Below are 19,414 nucleotides of genomic sequence, written 5' to 3'. Positions count from 1 at the left end.
CCCGATTGTAGTCAGCAATGGTCCTGATCAGATCCCGGTTGTTCTCCTGTCTTCGAACAGGGTTCTGTACGTGGTTGGCAGCTCCACGCACGTCTGCAGGTGGGTGTCGATCGATGCCACCTGGTTGGTGTCGATCAACACCAAGATCCGGATCAGCCTGCTCGTTGACAACAGCCTGACCTCCAACGACACCACCTTGCTGGTTCACAACAGCCTGCTCGTTGACAACATGTTCAGGAATCACGTTTCCTTCTGCATCAAGCTTTTGGCCATGCTCATTGCGCAAGTGGCCCTCTTGATCCCTCAAAACACCAGCCTCATCACGCATCAGAATGATCGTATTAACCATCTTCAGAGATTTAGCTGCCTTTCTGTTCTCACGTTCAAGCTTTCCCAACTCTTTGTTTGACAAATTCACAGTAGGACCAGACTTGTTGTTCCTTGTGTGAGGTTTAGGAGGCATGCACCTGAAACACCAAAGAGAAGAAAAAAAAGACAAAAACGTGTAAGTAGAAAATAAAAGAAAAATTTAGACGAAATTAAAAACTTAAATCTAATGGTAGAATCAGAGAGTCCCCGGCAACGGCGCCAAAATTTGATATGCTCAAATTAATCCCTAGAGCTACTCTCTCAAACAAGAGATCAATTGCAGTACTTAGGGGTCGAATCCACAGAGACTCAAGATCAAACACAATAGACTGTAAAGTTTTGTAAATTACGCTAAACAAGTTAAATTGAATTAAAATAAAGCAATGCAATATTTAAATAAAAGTGATGTGAATTCAGAAAATCAAAAGAGCTAAGCCTAGGGAATTTCTCAGGAAATTATGAAATATTAAATCAGATAAATTAATTAAGGTTCATGCAATAAAATCAGATCTAGAACTCTAAACTTTTGGTAAATTAAATCAGTTCTCACTGCAAATAATATCTAAATTTAAAACCAGAAAATCCAAATCTCTTTGTAAAATTCCAAGTAATAAATCAGCTTTAAAAACAGGTTTAGATAAGTTCACAGAATTATTCATTCAAATCTCTTTGTAATAAACAATTCTGCTCATCAATGGTTTAATCAGGAAAACAATTATATTCTCATATCAATTTATTTCCCTAAGATAACAATTCTAGGTGATCAATCAAGAACTATTGTGAAGAACAACCAAAGATGAAGATCATAAAAGATTAAGAACCCTAAAAATCTCAGATCTAATAAATCATAAAAACCCTATGAAAAACCCTAAACCTAACAAGCAAATTACTCAGACATGATCAAAGAAGAACAAATCATAATTCTGAATAACATGAATAGATATTAAAAATAAAAGAAAGAGTTTAGAAATTCTTCTCTCTACAAAGCAGATCAGATCTCTCCCAAAAAGCTCTCAATATCTCTCTCAAAAACTGCTAGAAAATAACTTAAGGGTTTGGAAAATCTAAAAACACTATTTATATGTCCTAAAACACGTCAGGGACTTATGTTGCAAATATGGAAAACTTTGGGGCAACTTTTGTAAAACTTCCAATTTTTGGGTCTTGAGTCGGCAGAAAGGGGTGTCGACCGATGCTCTTAAGTGGTGTCGATCGACACTCTTGTCTTGATCCGAGATTTCTGCTCCAAAACGATCCAAATTGCTCCATTTCGCTCCTTTCATGCCAAAATCCTAGAAAACCTGTAAAGACTCAAAAACATCCTGGAAAACACATCAAAAGACTCTAAAAGACTCCTTATATCATGGTTAAAAAACCACAAAAACCATGATATATCAATGCACTTGCCTTCAAGCTCCATCTATACAACATCTTCACTAAAAATCTGTCAGTGGGAAGTCCTCTTAAAGCCCTCATGGAAAGAACTCAAGAACTCTATGTCAGTGGTAAGCAAGAAGAGCTCGCGTAGTAGACCCCTAATCATATGAAAACATGGATATTATGTGATTTTTTTTTTAATTAATGTTTTCAGATCATCAAAACATAGAAGCAAACCTGACAGGTCAAGAGGAAATGACTACCACTATGGAAATCGAATCATCGTTCGTACCTCAATCGAAGAACTACAAAAGGTGGTTTCGTATTTCCACTTATGTGTTCTTTGTCCTTGCCTGCCAAGCACTTTCTACAATTCTAGGAAGATTGTACTATGAAAACGGTGGGAAGAGTACATGGATGGGAACACTTGTCCAACTTATCGGCTTCCCTGTTCTGTTTCTCTTCCGCTTCTTTTCCCAAATCAAAATTCCTAAATCAACAACAGATGCAGATTTCAGACACTTCCCTTCATTCACCACCCTTGCATCAGTTTACATTGTTGTTGGACTGTTAGGGGCTGCTGTTTCTTATATGTCCTCTGTTGGGTTGCTCTACTTACCAGTTTCTACTTTCTCCCTTATCTTGGCCTCACAGTTGGCCTTCACTGCCTTCTTCTCTTATTTCCTGAACTCACAGAAGTTCACACCTTTTATTGTGAATTCTCTATTTCTCCTTACTATTTCCTCTGCCCTCCTCGTGGTCAACACTGATTCAGAAAACACAACAGAAGCGTCTAGAGTAAAATATGTGATAGGGTTCATATGTACCGTTGGTGCTTCTGCTGGGATTGGACTGTTGCTATCTCTGGTACAGCTAATCCTCAGGGAGGTTATAAAGAAGCAAACATTCTCAACGGTCATGGACATGGTCGCCTACCAATCTCTAGTTGCAAGCTGTGTGGTTCTCATAGGACTTTTTGCTAGTGGGGAGTGGAAAACTTTAACAAGTGAGATGGAAAGCTACAAATTGGGGAAAGCGCCCTACGTTATGACTTTGGCCTCAGCAGCTATATCTTGGCAAGTCTACACCATTGGTGTTGTGGGATTGATCTTCGAGTCCTCTTCTGTGTTCTCCAATTCCATATCTGTTGTGGGGTTGCCTATAGTTCCAGTTGTAGCAGTGACTGTTTTCCATGATAAAATGAATGCTTCAAAGATCTTCTCCATCATTTTAGCTATCTGGGGGTTCATTTCATATGTTTATCAGCACTACCTTGACGAAAAGAAGTTGAAGAATAGCCACACAAGTCCTGCTGGAGGTCCTCACCTACCTGTTACAGAAGGTCACACAAACATACAAAGTGTGTGATCAGGCAATACTGTATAAAGCTCATGTCTCTGTATTTGATAAGTAAGTGATCATGATATTTTGTACATAAGATACCAATTAATATTTTAGATTTGTTTTTAACTTCTATCCTATAGAGAAATGTGTAATACTAGCAAAGATGATTAAAGCAATAATTCTTAGCAGATAAAACCACGCTACATTTGCGATATTTCCGTTTTGTGAGTGTGACATCAGAGATAACCATAACAAAAAGATACAATGCTATACTCTGCTTTGTCATTTTGCAGTGCATCTGAAACACCGAAAACAAGAGCAAACAACGAAAGCAGAGAGACAGAGAGACAGATAGGCTAATGCATCCTTGAGAAACAGAGCTTTGAATAGAAAAACAAGAGAACAAAAACAATACCACTTGGACGCCGCCACTGACATAAAAAATAAACAATATAGTGACTTGAACAGTAACTCTTTTATTCTATTGCAGGAGTTTGGCTTCTTGTATCTCTGTTAATTTCTGATATACTGCATTGGTAAAACAAAAGTTTTCTCAGAGCCGCCATTCAAAGGTTACAAGAATTTCAAGTCATGTGTAAGCCAAACGAGAAAAGTCAATGGTCAACAACATGAGACTACTAAGTTATGATACTGCTGTCATATATCGCCCGTCCCATCTATATTATGGATTTAGTAAAAGCCTTTCAAGTTTGATAGTGAAACTTATCTGGGATATTTAGTTATAACTTTCCATTTGTGTATCAAGAAACGTCTCTTGTGTATCTGCAAGACATCACATACGAAAGAAATCAATAAACACAATATTCTTTCTTTCAGTTTCTCTTTCTACACCTTCTCATTTCTCATGGACAGATCGCAAGAACACTATGCCAATGGTATGCAACAAGCACCTGACAACGTCAGATCCTTTTCTTTTTTTCATGAAATATAATAATCATGAGTGTTAAATTTTCAGGTGACCAGAACTTAGAAGCAAACCTACTAGATCATGAGGTAACTGAATCATTATCAGTACCTCAAACGAAGAACTGTAAAAGATGGCTCCGTGTCTCCATGTACGCAATATTTGTCATCTTCGGCCAACCACTTGCTACAATTCTAGGTAGATTGTACTATGAAAATGGAGGGAAAAGCACATATGTGGTAACACTTCTTCAACTCATTGGCTTCCCTGTACTGGTTCTCTTCCGCTTCTTTTCACGATTCAGACAACCCAAATCAACAGATACACATTTCAGTCAGTCCCCTTCCTTCAGAACCCTTGCATCGGTTTACATGTGCACTGGACTGCTAGTGTCTGCTTATGCTTATTTGTCAGCAGTTAGGTTGCTCTACTTACCAGTCTCTACTTTCTCCCTTATCATGGCCTCACAGTTGGCCTTCACTGCCTTTTTCTCGTATTTCCTTAACTCACAAAAGTTCACTCCTTTCATAGTCAATTCTTTGTTTCTCCTTACGGTTTCCTCTGCCCTCCTCGTGGTAAACACTGACTCGGAAAACACAACAAATGTCTCTAGAGCAAAGTATGTGATCGGGTTCATATGTACCATTGGTGCTTCCGCTGGGATTGGATTGGTGCTATCTCTGATAAAACTGCTCTTCAGGAAACTTTTCACAAAGCATACATCCTCAGCAGTCCTGGACTTGGCCAATTACCAATCTCTAATTGCAAGTTGTGTGGTACTCATAGGACTTTTTTCAAGTGGAGAGTGGAAAACTCTGCCAAGTGAGATGAGAAACTACAAACTGGGGAAAATGTCATATATCTTGACTTTGGCCTCAGCAGCTATCTCATGGCAAGTATACACTGTTGGTTGTGTGGGATTAATCTTCGAGTCATCTTCTGTGTTCTCCAATTCCATAACTGCTGTCGGGTTGCCTATCGTTCCAGTTGTAGCAGTGATCGTTTTCCATGATAAGATGGACGCATCAAAGATCTTCTCCATAGTTTTAGCTATTTGGGGCTTCCTTTCATTTGTCTATCAGCACTACCTCGACGAAAAGAAGTTGAAGACTTGCCACACAAACCCTGTCGAGGAAAATACACAAACATGATGAAACGTAGCAGCCTTGAATGTCACAAAAACAAACAAACAAAGTTGTGCATATTACATATAAAAAGCTTGTCTGTTGTTTCCGTAATTGTCCATGCAAATGGGACGCATATATCAGAAATGTGCAAGTCTCTTTGGCCAAATTTCCAGTATTAAGTGCATGAATAATTTTATACATAAAGTACCCACATCTCAGGTATCTAGAACTTCTTTTTTTGAAAATTGTATATTACAAGCAGGGTGATAAGGCAGACAAAAAACCATGTCTACTTTTGTGATATTTTCGTTACGTGAGAGTGACACCCAATAAAAATTGAACCGTTAGCCATTACTTACAAAGATGTCAATGCACTATACTGCTTTCTAGTTTATGAAATGCACCTGAAACAGAAACAAGAACAAACAACAAATCATGTACTGTATAATGAAAAAAGAATATATCTTAGACAAACAGGTCCCGACATCCTTGGGGAAACAGAGCTTTGAACAAAACGTAAATGACCAGAAATAATACCATTTAGAAGTCTATGACTAAATAGATTGTAAAGCGACTTCTCTGCCGTCCAAGATATTATTGTTCCAAATGTCTTACTCTTGAAAAGATAGGGGGGACAACAACTTCAAGACTAGCCAGGGAAACCCCAAACGTGTTCCTAATCCACATGCCACCAGCACCATATAAAAATAGTCGGACAGAACAAGCCAAAGAAATTCATAAAGATGACAAACCTTCAAAATTGTCGTCCTCAAGATCACACAATAATAGAAATTGTGCACATGTTCATATATGTGTATGCGTATGCGTGGAGTTTATGTTTGTCTATATACGTATGTGGTTCATGTTTCTTCAAGTTGCAGAAAAATATCCTGAATGATCATTGTTCCTTGACTTAACTCATCTCTTGGTCAACAATAGTGGCATCTTTACATGCAGAAAGACTACAGGAACTAAAATCCCGGAAAGAGAAGAGATATATATGGTTGGCATTTACTGAATGTGGGACCAAGAACAATGAAAACTTAGACGGTGACCGATTCCTAATCTCTGAAAATATAGCTATAGCATACCTTACCCATATCAAAGGAGCAATCATTTGGTAGCATTTATATACCAAGAAAATTGATAACAAGATTTAAAATTTGTTCACAATATCGTCAGTTCCTCCTTGTCCATCTCCAAGGAGGTCATTCCAAATCCAACATGGCGGGGGATCAAGAACTACAAGTCATCGGTGAGTAAGCATAAACCAGTTCGTAGTGAACGTACTAGTCTTTCATCTTCAAAATATGGTTATGATATTTTATCATTCAATATATGAAACAGTTAACAACAAAATAAAGTATATACTAATTTGCGTTATCTTCCCTCACTTACCAGTTCAGCAGGGGAAAGAACCAAATCTGACAGTTCAAGATGAAAGAGATTCGGTCAGCAGCAGCCAAACAGAAGTATCTCACTCAGACAAATACAAACGGTGGCTCCGGGTGACTATCTATACATTCCTTGTCATTTCAGGCCAAACAGTTGCTACAATTCTGGGGAGATTATACTATGACAACGGAGGAAACAGTAAATGGCTAGCAACGGTAGTTCAACTTGTTGGCTTTCCTGTCCTATTTCCATATTATCTCTTCTCACTCAAAACACATGAAACAACTCCTAGAGATGGAAAAAGAACCTCACCGAGGAACCGTGTATTGGTTTACGTAGTGCTTGGACTTCTCGTAGGCGCAGATAGCTATCTGTACTCCATCGGACTGCTTTACTTGCCTGTTTCTACCTATTCCCTGATCTGTGCATCTCAGTTAGCCTTCAACGCTTTCTTCTCTTATTTCCTCAACTCACAAAAACTTACTCCTATCATTTTGAATTCTCTTTTCCTACTTACTATATCTTCCGTCCTCCTTGCGTTCAATAATGAGGAGTCAACTGCCACAAAAGTTACAAAAGGAGAGTATGTCAAAGGTTTCATATGCACTGTTGCTGCGTCTGCTGGGTATGGTCTAGCCTTGTCCCTACAACAGCTAGCCTTCCTTAAAGTCCTAAAGAGGCAAACTTTCTCAGAAGTTATGGATGTTATAATTTACGTGAGTCTAGTGGCCAGCTGTGTTAGCATGGTGGGGCTTTTTGCTAGCAGCGAGTGGAAAACTTTGAGCAAAGAAATGGAAAACTACAAACTTGGGAAGGTATCCTACATTATGAACCTAGTGTGGACAGCTATTACCTGGCAGGTATTCTCCATCGGTGGCACAGGACTGATCTTCGAGCTTTCCTCTCTATTCTCAAATGCAATAAGCGTTCTGGGACTCCCAGTGGTTCCTATCCTGGCTGTCATCATTTTCCATGACACAATGAATGGGTTAAAGGTGATTTCTATGATCCTAGCTATTTGGGGTTTCGCTTCCTATGTTTACCAACAATATCTTGATGAAAATAACTTGAAGAAAAGTCATGGGATCACAACAACAGAATCCCCTGACTTACCAGAAGCAGAAGAGTCATTTGGCAATCAAAATAAGCTGAAATCTTGAAAGATGGTGTTCCACAGTTTACAGACTTCATCGAGCTGATATCGGCCTGGATGCAGCCTACAATGAAGAATAAACATACAATAATTTTTGATGCAACTCAAATGAAGTCTCAGCTGATTTTTTTTTTTTTTTTTGCATCATTGTAACAGGAGATAGATTTCATTTCAATAAATAATGAATGACTCTGGTTTAGTTTTGATTATGATTACCCAAAGTACATCGTAAGCTCAGTGAAACGGCATTACCCAGTTCAAAACAGCTGATAAAAATGATGAGTACTACGAAAATGTAACTCCTCTTGTATAACGAGAATGTGTAAGTAGAATGATAATAGCAGACATTTATTTAACCAAAAACCATGTCAATTTTGTGATATCTTCAATTTGTGAGTTTGTCACCCGATAAAAATTGACCAGTTAGACATGACTTACGAAGATATTAATGCACTACTCCGCTTTCTAGTTTTACCTGAAACAAGGCAAACATAAATTCATGTCTAACTAAAAAAAGAAGAAATCTTAATAAGACAGGTAAATAACCAGAAATAGTACCATTTGGAAGTCTCTTTCATAGCAGTTAATAAAGTGACTTCCTCTGCCACCCAATATTCTTTTGAAAAGATAAGACATTTATGACATAAAGTCAATGTGTTCCTAATCCATATGCCTGATCATAAGAGAAAGATAATCAGACGTAACAACCCAAAGAAATTAAAGAAGACGAAGAGCTTTCAAAATAGTCATCCTGACAGGTCACACAATCATACAAATTGTGTTCATGCGTGTTAAGTTTCTATCTATGCGTATGGTTGATGTGTCTCCACACAGCTTTAAGATACTGACTTACTGAGTGAATAATGGCGACACATCATTTTCCTTCTTGACTTAACTCGACCCATATCTAGATCAACAATAGTGACATCTCTGGTTGTAGATAACAAAAGATATTAAATTCATGGCAAGAGAAAGATAAACAATTTGGCATTTACTGAATGATAGGACAAATACAATGAAAATTTAGACGGTGACCGGGTCCTAATCCCTTAATATATAGCTACAGCATGTCTCACCCATACCACAGAAGCAAAATCACTTGGTAGCATTGGTAACCAAGAAAATTGATGATAAGATACCTAATACTTCAAATCTGTTCAGAACATTGCTAGTTCCTCCTTGTCCATCTCCAAGGAGGGGATTCCATATCCACTATGAAAGGGGATCAAGAACTACAAGTCATTGGTGAGTAAGCATAAACCAGTTCGTCAAGAACCTACTGGTCTTTTATCTTAAAAAAAAAAGAACCGAAAAGATTATTATGGTATCTTATAGTTCAATAATATATCGAAATTCATTATGTGTGACAACAAATAAATCGTAAACTAATTTCTTGTGTTATTATCACTTACCAGTTCAGCAGGAGAAAGAACCAAATCCAACAGATCAGGATGAAAAAAATTCAGTCAGTGGCAGCCAAAAAAAAGTATCTTACTCTAATACATACAAACGGTGGATCCGGATAGCCGTTTATACATTCTTTGTCATTACAGGCCAATCAGTTGCTACAATTCTGGGCAGACTATACTATGACAATGGAGGAAACAGCAAATGGCTAGCAACAGTAGTTCAGCCTGTAGGCTTTCCTATTCTACTTCCATATTATCTCTTGTCAGTCAAAACACATACAACAACTCAAAGAGATGACAAAATAACCTCACTTACGAACCGTGCTTTGGTTTACATAGTGCTTGGACTTCTTGTAGGAGCAGCTTGCTACCTATACTCCATCGGACTGCTTTACCTACCTGTTTCTACCCTGTCCCTGATCTGTGCATCACAGTTAGCCTTCACCGCTTTCTTCTCTTATTTCCTCAACTCACAAAAACTTACTCCTATCATTTTGAATTCTCTTATCCTCCTCACTATATCTTCTACCCTCCTTGCATTTAATAACGAAGAATCAAATTCCAAAAAAGTTACAAAAGGAGAGTATGTCAAAGGCTTCATATGCACCGTTTGTTCATCTGCTGGGTTTGGTCTACTTTTATCCCTACAACAGCTAGCCTTCCGTAAAGTTCTAAAGAAGCAAACATTTTCAGAAGTTATGGAGATGATAATCTACGTAAGTCTAGTGGCCAGTTGTGTTGGCGTGGTGGGGCTATTTGCTAGTAGCGAGTGGAAAACTTTGAGCAATGAAATGAAAAACTACAAACTTGGGAAGGTATCCTACATTATGAACCTAGTGTGGACAGCTGTTACCTGGCAGGTATTCTCCATCGGTGGCACAGGACTGATCTTCGAGCTTTCCTCTCTATTCTCAAATGCAATAAGCGCTCTGGGACTCCCAGTGGTTCCTATCCTGGCTGTCATCATTTTCCATGACAAAATGAATGGGTTAAAGGTGATTTCTATGATCCTAGCTATTTGGGGTTTCACTTCCTATGTCTACCAACAATATCTTGATGAACAAAACCTGGAGAAAAGTCATGGAATCTCAACAATAGAATCCCATGACCCACCAGAAGCAGAATGGTCAAGTGTGCAATCAAAATAAGTCGATATTTCGACGACGATGTCCGGCAGCCTACAATGGAGAATAAAAATAACACATCTGTTGATGCAACTGAAGTTAAGTCTCAGCTTGACACTTTTTGTATCGTTGTAACAGGAAGTAGATTTCAGTAAATATATAGTGAGTGACTCTGGACTCTGGTTTAGTTTTGAATACGTTCGCCCAAATCACATCATACGCTAGTGAAATAGCATTAACAACTTTAGAACAACTGATTACAGAACTTCAGTATTTAAAACTTGACTTCATAGCAACAGAGATGAAATATTACTAAAGTGTGACTCAATCTTGTATATAAAGAGAAGGTGTAGGCTTTGTAGCTATTCTAAGTTACTGTAATAAATTTTGGTGTGAGGAGGGTTCCAGTCAGCTTACATCAGGCACCCAACATAGTGAGCCCGAGGATACTTCTTTTGCAGTTGTGGCCATTGGACAAAGAACTGATCAGCTATCCTCAATTTGTAAAGTAGCAATCCACTTAATGAGAGCTTCTTAACTCTTGCTACACTCTCAACATAAAAGATTGATGACCATCTAATTCCTAGCACCTGTAACACCCAAGATGGAACAAGCACTTATTAGAATTCTAGATTTAATGGAGAAACCATGACTAGGAATCACACACAGAGGAATACAAGTCCCAGGAAAGACCTGCGTGATAAAATAGTTCTGAAGAGTGTATACCTTGAATAAGAAAGCAATCACACACAGAGGAATACAGGTCCCAGGACCATTGCAAAGGATCTGAAAAACTTCAACCAAATCTAATTAATAACCTGATTCAAATGTTTTTACAAAAAAACCCTTAGAAGAAAGTCTGAAAGCATTTAGTTAAATATCATACCACTTGTGGTCTGATCCGGATCATTAGCCACAGAGCATGAACAATAGCAACAATGGTAGTCCAAACAGAAGTCACATAAGACTGACCAACTTCACGACTCCGGTAAATTTGCATGAACTGTGATGATACTTTCTTAACAGCAGGCACCTTTCAAAATATAAAATTTTCCACACAGTCATAAGCTAGAGGCAGAAAAATCCAAAAGAGGAAGGACAAAACCTCAAACTAAAGGATTTAATAAAACCTTAACAGCTAGAGAATCTTCAAAACTACGAGCTTTCTGGAGACTCATGTTATCAGTAGCTGCAGCAATGTAAAACCTCGGTGTAAATCTATCCATACGCAAAACAGAGAGAAGACTCAACATCTCTGCCGTGTGCCCCCCTAATAACACAATAACATTTCAGCTAATCATACTATGCACATCACATAGAATCAAATGAAAACAAGACACTCTATATATTAACTCTTCTTACCAGAACCAAGAACAACAAGAGTAGTAAAAGACTGTGAAGCTCCTTTTGGAAATGGTTTGCCACACCGGTATACAACGTACAGCACACGAACCATCAGAAGAACGATCCCCAAAACAATAAACAAACCAATGCTCAAATTTGAGACCATCTTCGAGGTCAAGCAGTTGCAACCTTCCTCCATGATCCTGATAACACTCTTCTCTTCCCCCAAAACTACGAAAAGAAAGGAAAAAAAAAATCAAAAATTTGCGATCGGATTTAGAGAAAAACTTCAAATCGAGAAATAAATCAAAATCAAAACCACAAACCCTAAAAATAATCGTTAAAATCGTCAAAAAAGAAACTCACCGGCGACGGAGTCACGGAGAATACCGGCGCGGTGGCGAGATCGAGAAAGATTGGTTCACGTGTCTCTTACTTTTACCACCGTTCGATTTGGATATTGCTTAGAATACACGTGGCGTGAGCACGTGACTTTTAAATCTTGTGGTGGACCTGCAAACATATGATTATTCCCCCAAATTTTTAATTTCTTGAAAAAAGATACTTGGAAGAACTCATGAAGAAGAAGAAGATATTACACAGTAATACTAATAAAAATGAGATTTTTGCGCAAAACCTCCATTGAAGCAACAACTTTTGTATCTTTCTTCGTTTAGTTTTGGAATTTTTTTTTAATCTGATTAGAGATGACGACGAAGCTATCGAGCTTCTGTTTCTTGACCAATGGATTAGCAGCAGCAGGAAGAATCTCCTGCGAGAGAGAACATGGAGCTTCTCGTAGATTTTTCTATCTCCCTTCGTCTCGTCGATTGGTTTCTACTTCTTGTAAGATGCGTCAACAACGTGGTTTCGAGTGAGTGTTGTCTTTTTTTGTTTTTTCGATTTCTGTATTGGGTTTTGAGAATTATTTATGAATTTGATTGCTTTTATGTAATTAATTTCATTTGGCATTTTTTGAATTTGGTGATTCTACTCTTATGTATATTGCGTGATGTGGTTGTCTTACCTTTTAAACTTTATCTCTGGTTTCGAGTTTTCAAGTTTTGATTTTGATTTTTTTAACACTCAACTTAGCCTGTTTTGGTGAATGCTCATAGTCATAGATGTGAATTTGGTTCTTTTCTTGATTTGGGATTCATTTGTTTGGGCATTATGAGTTTAGAGAGGATAAAAATGTCGACTTTAATTAGAAACTAGATATAAATGTTGCATTTTGAGTTTCTGATGACTTTAGTTTGTTATATGGTGATGGTATGTAGCTTGTCTACCCTCTTTAATTCCTTTCAATTCTCCCATTTCTTCTGATTTCCATTGAAAAATTTGCAGCCCTAGTAAAAGACAACAAATCAAGAAAGGCTCTCCTGAACCGATCCTATCGATAAATTCAAGTCTTCAGGGCAACAACGATGAGGGATCAGAAACTGGAAATGGTTCTGCTGAGAGTGTGCCGAGCCTCGAGTCAGATGTAGAAAAGGGCAATAGTATTCATGGCACCGTAGATGTTAATCATGCTGATGAGAATACTGAAAAGAGAGATGATATACAAATAGTTGAAGTAACACGGCGCAGAAGTAGACCTGCGAAGAAGAAGGAGGAGATTGTTAATGCCAATACTGATGATGGGCAGAACTTGAACAATTTGTCTGTGCCTGAGGTTGCAAAAGCTTTGGTATGTATTTCGTTTTTGTGTAGTATCGTAACTCTCCACTGCTGGAAAAAGGCTTTCTTTGGATAATTTTTTGTAATCTTTTTCAGTCCATTAACAAAAGTGGAGGCCAGCAGATTTCAGATGGACAGTTTGGGGAACTAATGACAATGATAAGAAATGCAGAAAAAAGTAATTTTTCCCAATCTGATTGGTTATGTGTATTTTCTGATCTTGTGAAAGCCTTTTATTAATTACTGATGTCTTAATTGTGGCAGATATTCTTCGGCTTGATCAATCACGGGCCAGTGCTCTTGACGACCTTAACAAGATTCTAAGTGAAAAGGAATCATTGCAGGGAGAAATCAATGTGTTGGAAATGAAATTGGCTGAGACTGATGACAGGATTAAAACTGCTGCTCAAGAGAAAGTACATGTGGAGCTTCTGGAAGAACAATTAGAGAAGCTTCGTCATGAAATGATTTCCCCTCCAGAAAGTGATGGTTATGTTCTAGCTCTTAGCAAGGAGCTCGAAACATTGAAGATGGAGAATCTCTCGTTGAGAAACGATATAGATATGCTTAAGTCAGAACTTGAGAGTGTTAAAAATACTGGTGAACGTGTGGTTGTGTTGGAAGAAGAGTGCTCAGGTTTGGAATCTTCTGTGAAGGATTTGGAGTCTAAGTTATCGGCTTCTCAGGAAGATGTCTCGAACCTTTCTACTCTTAAAACCGAATGCACTGATCTATGGGCGAAGGTAGAGAATCTACAGCTGTTGTTAGATAGAGCTACTAAACAAGCAGAACAAGCAGTTATGGTGTTACAGCAGAATCAAGATCTCAGAAATAAGGTTGATAAAATCGAGGAATCACTTAAAGAGGCCAATGTTTATAAAGAATCTTCTGAAAAAATTCAGCAGTACAATGAGTTAATGCAACATAAGGTGACATTACTCGAGGAGCGGCTTGAAAAGTCTGATGCAGAGATATTCTCATATGTTAAGTTATATCAAGAATCTATAAAAGAATTCCAGGAAACACTTGAAAGTTTGAAGGAAGAAAGCAAGAGAAAATCAAAAGATGAACCGGTTGATGATATGCCTTGGGATTACTGGAGTCGGTTACTTTTAACTGTTGATGGATGGCTGCTTGAAAAGAAAATAGTAAGCAATGATGCTGACTCCCTAAGAGAAATGGTATGGAAGAAAGATAGAAGAATTCATGATACTTATATCGACGTCAAAGATAAGAATGAACGTGATGCCATCTCTGCATTTCTCAAGCTTGTGTCATCTCCAACAAGGTTATTATCATCTTTTGAAAACGCTTGTTTTTCTGGGGTTTCAAAGCTTTTTGAAAAGATAACTTATTTTCTTCTTCTTATGTTGATTCTAGTTCAGGATTGTATGTCGTTCACATTGCGGCTGAGATGGCACCTGTAGCTAAGGTGTGTTTAGCTAAACCCCCAAAATATTTACATGTTAATTTTCCGGAATAGAAGCATATTGCATGGTAATTTTTCAACTTTATCCCCTTTCCTAATTTCCTTATGTAATTTCTGTAGGTGGGAGGTTTGGGAGATGTTGTGGCAGGTCTTGGTAAGGCATTGCAAAGACGAGGTCATCTGGTGGAGATTATTCTCCCCAAATATGACTGTATGAAGTATGATCGTGTGCGTGACTTAAGGGTAATGTAGCTGTCCAATATGATGAATCAATAAAGTATGAGAGGACTTTAGCTTTAAACTTTTAGTTGTTCTTGATGATGGTTGATTTATCACTGCAGGCTTTGGATACTGTTGTGGAGTCATATTTTGATGGGAAGCTATATAAAAACAAAATCTGGATTGGCACTGTTGAAGGTGAAGTGACTCTTGTCTTTTGCTTGTGTTTGTGTCTTTTGGTTTTCAAAGTGCTTTAAATTTTCTCTTTGGTTATAGGTTTGCCTGTACATTTCATTGAACCTCAACATCCGAGCAAATTCTTCTGGAGAGGACAGTTTTACGGAGAGCAAGATGATTTCAGACGCTTCTCATATTTTAGCCGAGCTGCATTAGAGTTGCTTCTTCAGTCCGGCAAAAAACCCGACATCATACATTGCCATGACTGGCAAACAGCTTTTGTTGTACGGTTTGATCTTTATATTGAAGCAGTCGCATAATTGATGTTGTTTAGGATACACTTTGAAGCTATTTTGTTTATTTTTATTGCAGGCGCCGCTTTATTGGGATCTGTATGCTCCAAAGGGATTAGATTCTGCGAGAATATGCTTTACATGTCACAATTTTGAGTATCAAGGTACCGCGTCTGCTTCAGAATTGGGATCTTGTGGGCTTGATGTTAACCAGTTAAATAGACCAGACAGAATGCAGGATCATTCCTCTGGAGATAGAGTCAATCCTGTGAAGGTAAATAATGATTACAAAGCCAATATAAACCGAGAGAAATATTCGACATTTTACACTTATTCATCTCTCTTTCTCCTTTTGGTCCAGGGTGCTATAATTTTCTCAAATATTGTGACAACCGTGTCCCCTACTTATGCACAAGAAGTTCGAACATCCGAGGTAGAGAATTTGCTTTGGTATTTTGTTTCAATGTTTATTAACTAACATGTATTTACAGGGAGGAAAAGGACTCCATTCAACGCTTAATCTTCACTCCAAGAAATTCATTGGAATCCTTAATGGCATTGACACGGATTCATGGAATCCTGCCACCGACCCTTTCCTCAAGGCTCAGTTCAATGTTAAAGATCTACAAGGGAAAGAAGAAAACAAATACGCCCTTAGAAAGCAACTTGGACTTTCTTCAGCCGAGTCAAAACGGCCGCTGGTAATTTCATGTTTCCGCGAATGCTGAGAGAGTCTTGAGCATACAGATTCAGTTAATTTATAATACATTCGTTTTGGTGTAGGTTGGTTGCATAACAAGATTAGTACCACAGAAAGGAGTTCATCTAATCAGACATGCCATATACAGAACGTTGGAGTTAGGTGGACAGTTTGTACTTCTTGGTTCTAGCCCGGTTCCACATATTCAGGTAACCGACCTGGTCCTTGAGATGCTCACTAGCTTCTCCCTCTTCATTTCGTCTATCTAATTTCAAATTTCTTGATTTTGGGATTTGATGCATGTTGGTTTTTTCTAGAGGGAATTTGAAGGTATTGAACAACAGTTTAAGAGCCATGATCATGTCCGGTTGTTACTGAAGTACGATGAAGCTCTGTCTCATACGATTTATGCAGCATCTGATATGTTCATCATTCCTTCAATTTTTGAGCCTTGTGGACTTACTCAGGTACAATACAAAACATGATCTGAAACCAAAACCATTGATTTGACTAAATATCGGCTGATCTCATTGTCGGATTCTTTCTCTCTTACACAGATGATCGCTATGAGATATGGCTCCATTCCTATTGTGCGAAAAACCGGAGGCTTAAACGACAGGTAAAACCAAAACTTAAGACCTGGTCTGGAACATTACTTACCTTCAAAAACATTGGTTTCAAGATAAATTTCTTTTTATTCTCATTCTTTATTTCAGTGTCTTTGACATCGATGATGATACAATACCATCCCAATTTCAAAACGGATTTACATTTCAAACCGCGGACGAACAGGTAATTTAACGATTCTCTCTTCTTTTCAAATCTTCCCCAGTCGTTGCTCATCATAGCTGAAAACAGTGGTGAGCAGTTTATATGTACTGAAAAAGAAAATGTTAAAACAGAGTTTCAATTATGCATTGGAGCGAGCATTCAAGCACTACAAGAATGATGAAGATAAATGGATGAGACTAATAGAGAAAGTGATGAGTATAGATTTCAGTTGGGGATCATCGGCTACACAGTACGAAGAACTCTACACGAGATCAGTGGCCAGAGCAAGATCTGCTACTAACCGCATGTGAGTTTCAAATGGCTCATAGAGATTCTTTCTTGTGACAGTACACATTCATATTTAGTTATATATATCTTTACTTGTTCATAATAGAAATAACATTTGGGAGTTACAGTCACATTCAATAGATTTATACTCCCTTTCTATCAATATGATAATCTACGTTCATCAGTTTCTCACGCTAAACACTTCTCAATATAGTTATGAATAATACTAATACTATTACTTTATACATATTATATGTCAAGTTATATACTACTTTATTGATTTGAACTAATGTATAGTACAAGGGAAAACTAGAAAAATCAATCTTAGTAGAAGACCACGTTTGTTTCATATTTTATCAATACATGAGTTCTTGATTAATCTTAGCATCTATTTGAAGTTTTAAGTTTTAAACAAGTTCATTCCAAAATACAAAAACTATAGTTTAATACTTTGTGCCTATACGTCTCGAAGAAAAGCTTAAGAGTAACTTAAAGAGTTATGGGTCTCTCTAACTGGTTCGGTGTCGAGAAACAAGTCTCTTGACTCTCTTCAACACTTTCCCAAGCCGTTACCACATGTAAATCCAGTAGAGGCTTAGGTGGAACCTGCAGAGCTTCTAGGCTTCCTTCCAACATTTCAACGACTTTTCTCATTGGTGGACGATCTGATGGATTGGTCTGGATACACCACAAGCCCACCAATGCCATTTTCTTCACTATATTCTCTTCTTCTTCAATTATATGATCTCCGAAATATTTCATGGTTTCTTTCCTCTCGAGATCTTCATAGATCCAATCTGGGAAGTACATTGAACTGTTTTTGGATGTAGATTCAGGTCTTTTTATGTTCTTTGCCCCGATCATCTCAAGAATTACCATTCCATAACTATACACATCCGACTTATGCGAAACTCCTCCAAAGTTCTTGGAGAACACTTCAGGAGCAATGTACCCTATGGTCCCTCTCGCGTCTAGCAACGATATGACACTGTCTTTCTTTTTGCACAGTTTGGCAAGACCAAAATCCGAAATCTTGGGGCAAAAGTCTTCGTCCATGAGTATATTTTGTGGCTTTATATCGAAATGCACAATCTTCGATACGCAACTATTGTGCAAGTACTCTAACCCACGAGCTACACCTACGGCAATGTTGTATAAAATTTTCCAGTCCATCTTCGTTGACATTTTCTCGGATATAAACTTGTCAAGCGATCCATTCGGCATGAACTCATAAATTATAGCTCTGTTGCTTCCTTCATAGCAAAATCCAAACAGAGAAACGATATTAACATGAGATGCTCTACTCATGCTAGCTAGTTCATTGATGAACTCTTCTCCATTCCCCTTTGACTCCTTCAAGATCTTCAACGCAATATCTCGGCCACTAGCATCGGGTAATTTTCCTTTATAGACAGTTCCAAAACCTCCTTCCCCTATAACATGAGCAAATGAGTTAGTCATCTTCTTGACGTTTTCATAACTATATCGTTTCAACATCACAGCCGCTTCAATGTTGTTGTCATTCCAGTGACTCTTTCTTCTCGTGCTCTTTGCTCTCATTATTACCGCAGTCACAACAATAATGATCACTACAATTAAAGCTGTTGAGACTCCTGAAATAAAAAATACACCTTAGAAACTTAGGCATATTATTATGGCCACCAATGAGCAAGAGAGCTAAGTTGCAATGAAGGGGTACCGAGTATGGGTTTTAACTTCCGTTGATGAGAATTATCTACAAATGTATATAAAAAAAAAATTTGATTAACAAATCCTAAAACGCACATGCATACACATTTCTGTAGGATGAAGAAAACTTACGTTTTGCCCCGGCTAATGGAGGAGCCATCGAGCTTCTGTTGTTGCTTCTTCAAGCAAATAACATAATCAAAACTTATTAGTACATTCGACCCATAGTTTCCAAAATGTTAGAGGTTAGGCTAATTACCGATTATTATGGACAGTAAAAAATTCACATAGCAAGTGTAGATTTGAAACTGGTATTTACTAGTAAGAAAATACATTATTGATGTATATTTAACATTATATTTTTTTTAAAAAAAATCACTGACTAATACCAGATTAAACTTGTATAAGGTTATGCTAGCTTTAACTCCACCGATTAAGGCCTAGCAAATCTTTGGACATTGGTCTTAATTAGTCTTCTTCCTCATTGGATATGTAACATATTATTTCGACTTCTGAGTTGAAGACTTTTGGTTGGTGGGTTTCTACTTTCTAGATATCTTTTGTTAAACGTGTCATATAATAAAACACCGTCAGTTCTGGA

At 37.8% G+C, this 19,414-nt stretch overlaps 7 protein-coding genes and 1 long non-coding RNA gene across 11 annotated transcripts; 5 read left to right on the top strand and 3 right to left on the bottom strand.

Annotated features, from left to right (window-relative positions):
- Nucleotides 1-1,614: 1,614 nt before the first annotated feature.
- LOC104792997 (putative purine permease 8) lies at nucleotides 1,615-3,285 on the top strand. Its single transcript, XM_087477597.1, has 2 exons — nucleotides 1,615-1,874; nucleotides 1,961-3,285. The coding sequence occupies exons 1-2, from the start codon at nucleotides 1,844-1,846 to the stop codon at nucleotides 3,112-3,114; spliced, it is 1,185 nt and encodes a 394-aa protein (XP_087333723.1). The 5' UTR covers nucleotides 1,615-1,843; the 3' UTR covers nucleotides 3,115-3,285.
- LOC109125275 (uncharacterized) lies at nucleotides 2,575-7,754 on the bottom strand. Its single transcript, XR_002032375.2, has 9 exons — nucleotides 7,651-7,754; nucleotides 7,391-7,494; nucleotides 5,895-7,095; nucleotides 5,680-5,818; nucleotides 5,502-5,546; nucleotides 4,127-5,140; nucleotides 3,506-3,873; nucleotides 3,019-3,076; nucleotides 2,575-2,929 (listed from the first exon to the last, which is right to left on the bottom strand). It is a non-coding gene; the product is annotated as an uncharacterized LOC109125275 (long non-coding RNA).
- Nucleotides 3,859-5,346, top strand: LOC104699373 (putative purine permease 22). The gene is made up of 2 exons (XM_010414687.3): nucleotides 3,859-3,986; nucleotides 4,067-5,346. Exons 1-2 carry the CDS (start codon nucleotides 3,956-3,958, stop codon nucleotides 5,164-5,166), a joined length of 1,131 nt encoding a protein of 376 aa, XP_010412989.1. The 5' UTR covers nucleotides 3,859-3,955; the 3' UTR covers nucleotides 5,167-5,346.
- Nucleotides 6,263-7,896, top strand: LOC104792998 (putative purine permease 10). Its single transcript, XM_010519269.3, has 2 exons — nucleotides 6,263-6,397; nucleotides 6,544-7,896. The coding sequence occupies exons 1-2, from the start codon at nucleotides 6,367-6,369 to the stop codon at nucleotides 7,695-7,697; spliced, it is 1,185 nt and encodes a 394-aa protein (XP_010517571.1). The 5' UTR covers nucleotides 6,263-6,366; the 3' UTR covers nucleotides 7,698-7,896.
- A 780-nt stretch (nucleotides 7,897-8,676) lies between these two features.
- LOC104792995 (purine permease 21) lies at nucleotides 8,677-10,418 on the top strand. The gene is made up of 2 exons (XM_010519267.3): nucleotides 8,677-8,935; nucleotides 9,106-10,418. The coding sequence occupies exons 1-2, from the start codon at nucleotides 8,905-8,907 to the stop codon at nucleotides 10,245-10,247; spliced, it is 1,173 nt and encodes a 390-aa protein (XP_010517569.1). The 5' UTR covers nucleotides 8,677-8,904; the 3' UTR covers nucleotides 10,248-10,418.
- Nucleotides 9,161-11,792, bottom strand: LOC104792994 (uncharacterized). Of its 2 annotated transcripts, XM_087477598.1 has the most exons (6): nucleotides 11,586-11,766; nucleotides 11,354-11,493; nucleotides 11,110-11,256; nucleotides 10,950-11,009; nucleotides 10,641-10,813; nucleotides 9,161-10,056 (listed from the first exon to the last, which is right to left on the bottom strand). In XM_087477598.1, the coding sequence occupies exons 1-6, from the start codon at nucleotides 11,764-11,766 to the stop codon at nucleotides 10,011-10,013; spliced, it is 747 nt and encodes a 248-aa protein (XP_087333724.1). In that variant the 3' UTR covers nucleotides 9,161-10,010. The 2 variants fall into 2 exon arrangements, with proteins under 2 accessions (XP_087333724.1, XP_010517568.2); XM_010519266.3 differs by lacking the exon at nucleotides 9,161-10,056 and having other exon boundaries at nucleotides 10,342-10,813; nucleotides 11,586-11,792.
- A 328-nt stretch (nucleotides 11,793-12,120) lies between these two features.
- On the top strand, nucleotides 12,121-17,308 carry LOC104792993 (putative starch synthase 4, chloroplastic/amyloplastic). Of its 3 annotated transcripts, none has more exons than XM_010519264.3 (16): nucleotides 12,121-12,441; nucleotides 12,915-13,257; nucleotides 13,344-13,425; nucleotides 13,512-14,535; nucleotides 14,628-14,679; nucleotides 14,797-14,919; nucleotides 15,018-15,093; nucleotides 15,172-15,356; nucleotides 15,445-15,639; nucleotides 15,727-15,798; nucleotides 15,857-16,066; nucleotides 16,149-16,274; nucleotides 16,383-16,532; nucleotides 16,623-16,684; nucleotides 16,782-16,857; nucleotides 16,968-17,308. In XM_010519264.3, the coding sequence occupies exons 1-16, from the start codon at nucleotides 12,275-12,277 to the stop codon at nucleotides 17,145-17,147; spliced, it is 3,123 nt and encodes a 1,040-aa protein (XP_010517566.1). In that variant the 5' UTR covers nucleotides 12,121-12,274; the 3' UTR covers nucleotides 17,148-17,308. The 3 variants fall into 3 exon arrangements, 2 of the variants coding, with proteins under 2 accessions (XP_010517566.1, XP_087333721.1); XM_087477595.1 differs by having other exon boundaries at nucleotides 12,299-12,441; nucleotides 14,633-14,679; XR_015573879.1 differs by lacking the exons at nucleotides 15,172-15,356; nucleotides 15,445-15,639; nucleotides 15,727-15,798; ... (4 more) ...; nucleotides 16,782-16,857; nucleotides 16,968-17,308 and having other exon boundaries at nucleotides 12,275-12,441; nucleotides 14,633-14,679; nucleotides 15,018-15,072.
- A 68-nt stretch (nucleotides 17,309-17,376) lies between these two features.
- Nucleotides 17,377-18,994, bottom strand: LOC104699372 (PR5-like receptor kinase). The gene is made up of 3 exons (XM_019246423.2): nucleotides 18,946-18,994; nucleotides 18,824-18,859; nucleotides 17,377-18,737 (listed from the first exon to the last, which is right to left on the bottom strand). The coding sequence occupies exons 1-3, from the start codon at nucleotides 18,971-18,973 to the stop codon at nucleotides 17,614-17,616; spliced, it is 1,188 nt and encodes a 395-aa protein (XP_019101968.1). The 5' UTR covers nucleotides 18,974-18,994; the 3' UTR covers nucleotides 17,377-17,613.
- Nucleotides 18,995-19,414: the final 420 nt, after the last annotated feature.

Source organism: Camelina sativa, chromosome 12, assembly GCF_030686135.1.
Source record: "Camelina sativa cultivar CO46 ecotype springtype chromosome 12, ASM3068613v1".
NCBI lineage: Eukaryota > Viridiplantae > Streptophyta > Magnoliopsida > Brassicales > Brassicaceae > Camelina > Camelina sativa.
Note: the sequence above shows the minus strand (reverse complement) of the source record. Positions and strands in the feature narration are given on the sequence as shown.

Coding starts and splice junctions, on each gene's coding strand:
- LOC104792998 (XM_010519269.3), top strand. CDS start 6,367: ATGGCGGGGGATCAAGAACTACAAGTCATCG. Junction 6,398..6,543: donor TCAAGAACTACAAGTCATCG/GTGAGTAAGCAT, acceptor CTCACTTACCAG/TTCAGCAGGGGAAAGAACCA.
- LOC104792994 (XM_087477598.1), bottom strand. CDS start 11,766: ATGGAGGAAGGTTGCAACTGCTTGACCTCGAAGATGGTCTCAAATTTG. Junction 11,257..11,353: donor AAGATTCTCTAGCTGTTAAG/GTTTTATTAAAT, acceptor ATATTTTGAAAG/GTGCCTGCTGTTAAGAAAGT. Junction 11,010..11,109: donor TCCGGATCAGACCACAAGTG/GTATGATATTTA, acceptor GAAGTTTTTCAG/ATCCTTTGCAATGGTCCTGG.
- LOC104792997 (XM_087477597.1), top strand. CDS start 1,844: ATGGAAAGAACTCAAGAACTCTATGTCAGTG. Junction 1,875..1,960: donor TCAAGAACTCTATGTCAGTG/GTAAGCAAGAAG, acceptor TAATGTTTTCAG/ATCATCAAAACATAGAAGCA.
- LOC104792993 (XM_010519264.3), top strand. CDS start 12,275: ATGACGACGAAGCTATCGAGCTTCTGTTTCTTGACCAATGGATTAGCA. Junction 14,536..14,627: donor CTTGTGTCATCTCCAACAAG/GTTATTATCATC, acceptor TGTTGATTCTAG/TTCAGGATTGTATGTCGTTC. Junction 15,799..15,856: donor AAGAAGTTCGAACATCCGAG/GTAGAGAATTTG, acceptor ATGTATTTACAG/GGAGGAAAAGGACTCCATTC.
- LOC104699373 (XM_010414687.3), top strand. CDS start 3,956: ATGGACAGATCGCAAGAACACTATGCCAATG. Junction 3,987..4,066: donor GCAAGAACACTATGCCAATG/GTATGCAACAAG, acceptor TTAAATTTTCAG/GTGACCAGAACTTAGAAGCA.
- LOC104792995 (XM_010519267.3), top strand. CDS start 8,905: ATGAAAGGGGATCAAGAACTACAAGTCATTG. Junction 8,936..9,105: donor TCAAGAACTACAAGTCATTG/GTGAGTAAGCAT, acceptor ATCACTTACCAG/TTCAGCAGGAGAAAGAACCA.
- LOC104699372 (XM_019246423.2), bottom strand. CDS start 18,973: ATGGCTCCTCCATTAGCCGGGGCAAAAC. Junction 18,860..18,945: donor TCCATTAGCCGGGGCAAAAC/GTAAGTTTTCTT, acceptor ATACATTTGTAG/ATAATTCTCATCAACGGAAG. Junction 18,738..18,823: donor GAAGTTAAAACCCATACTCG/GTACCCCTTCAT, acceptor TTTTTATTTCAG/GAGTCTCAACAGCTTTAATT.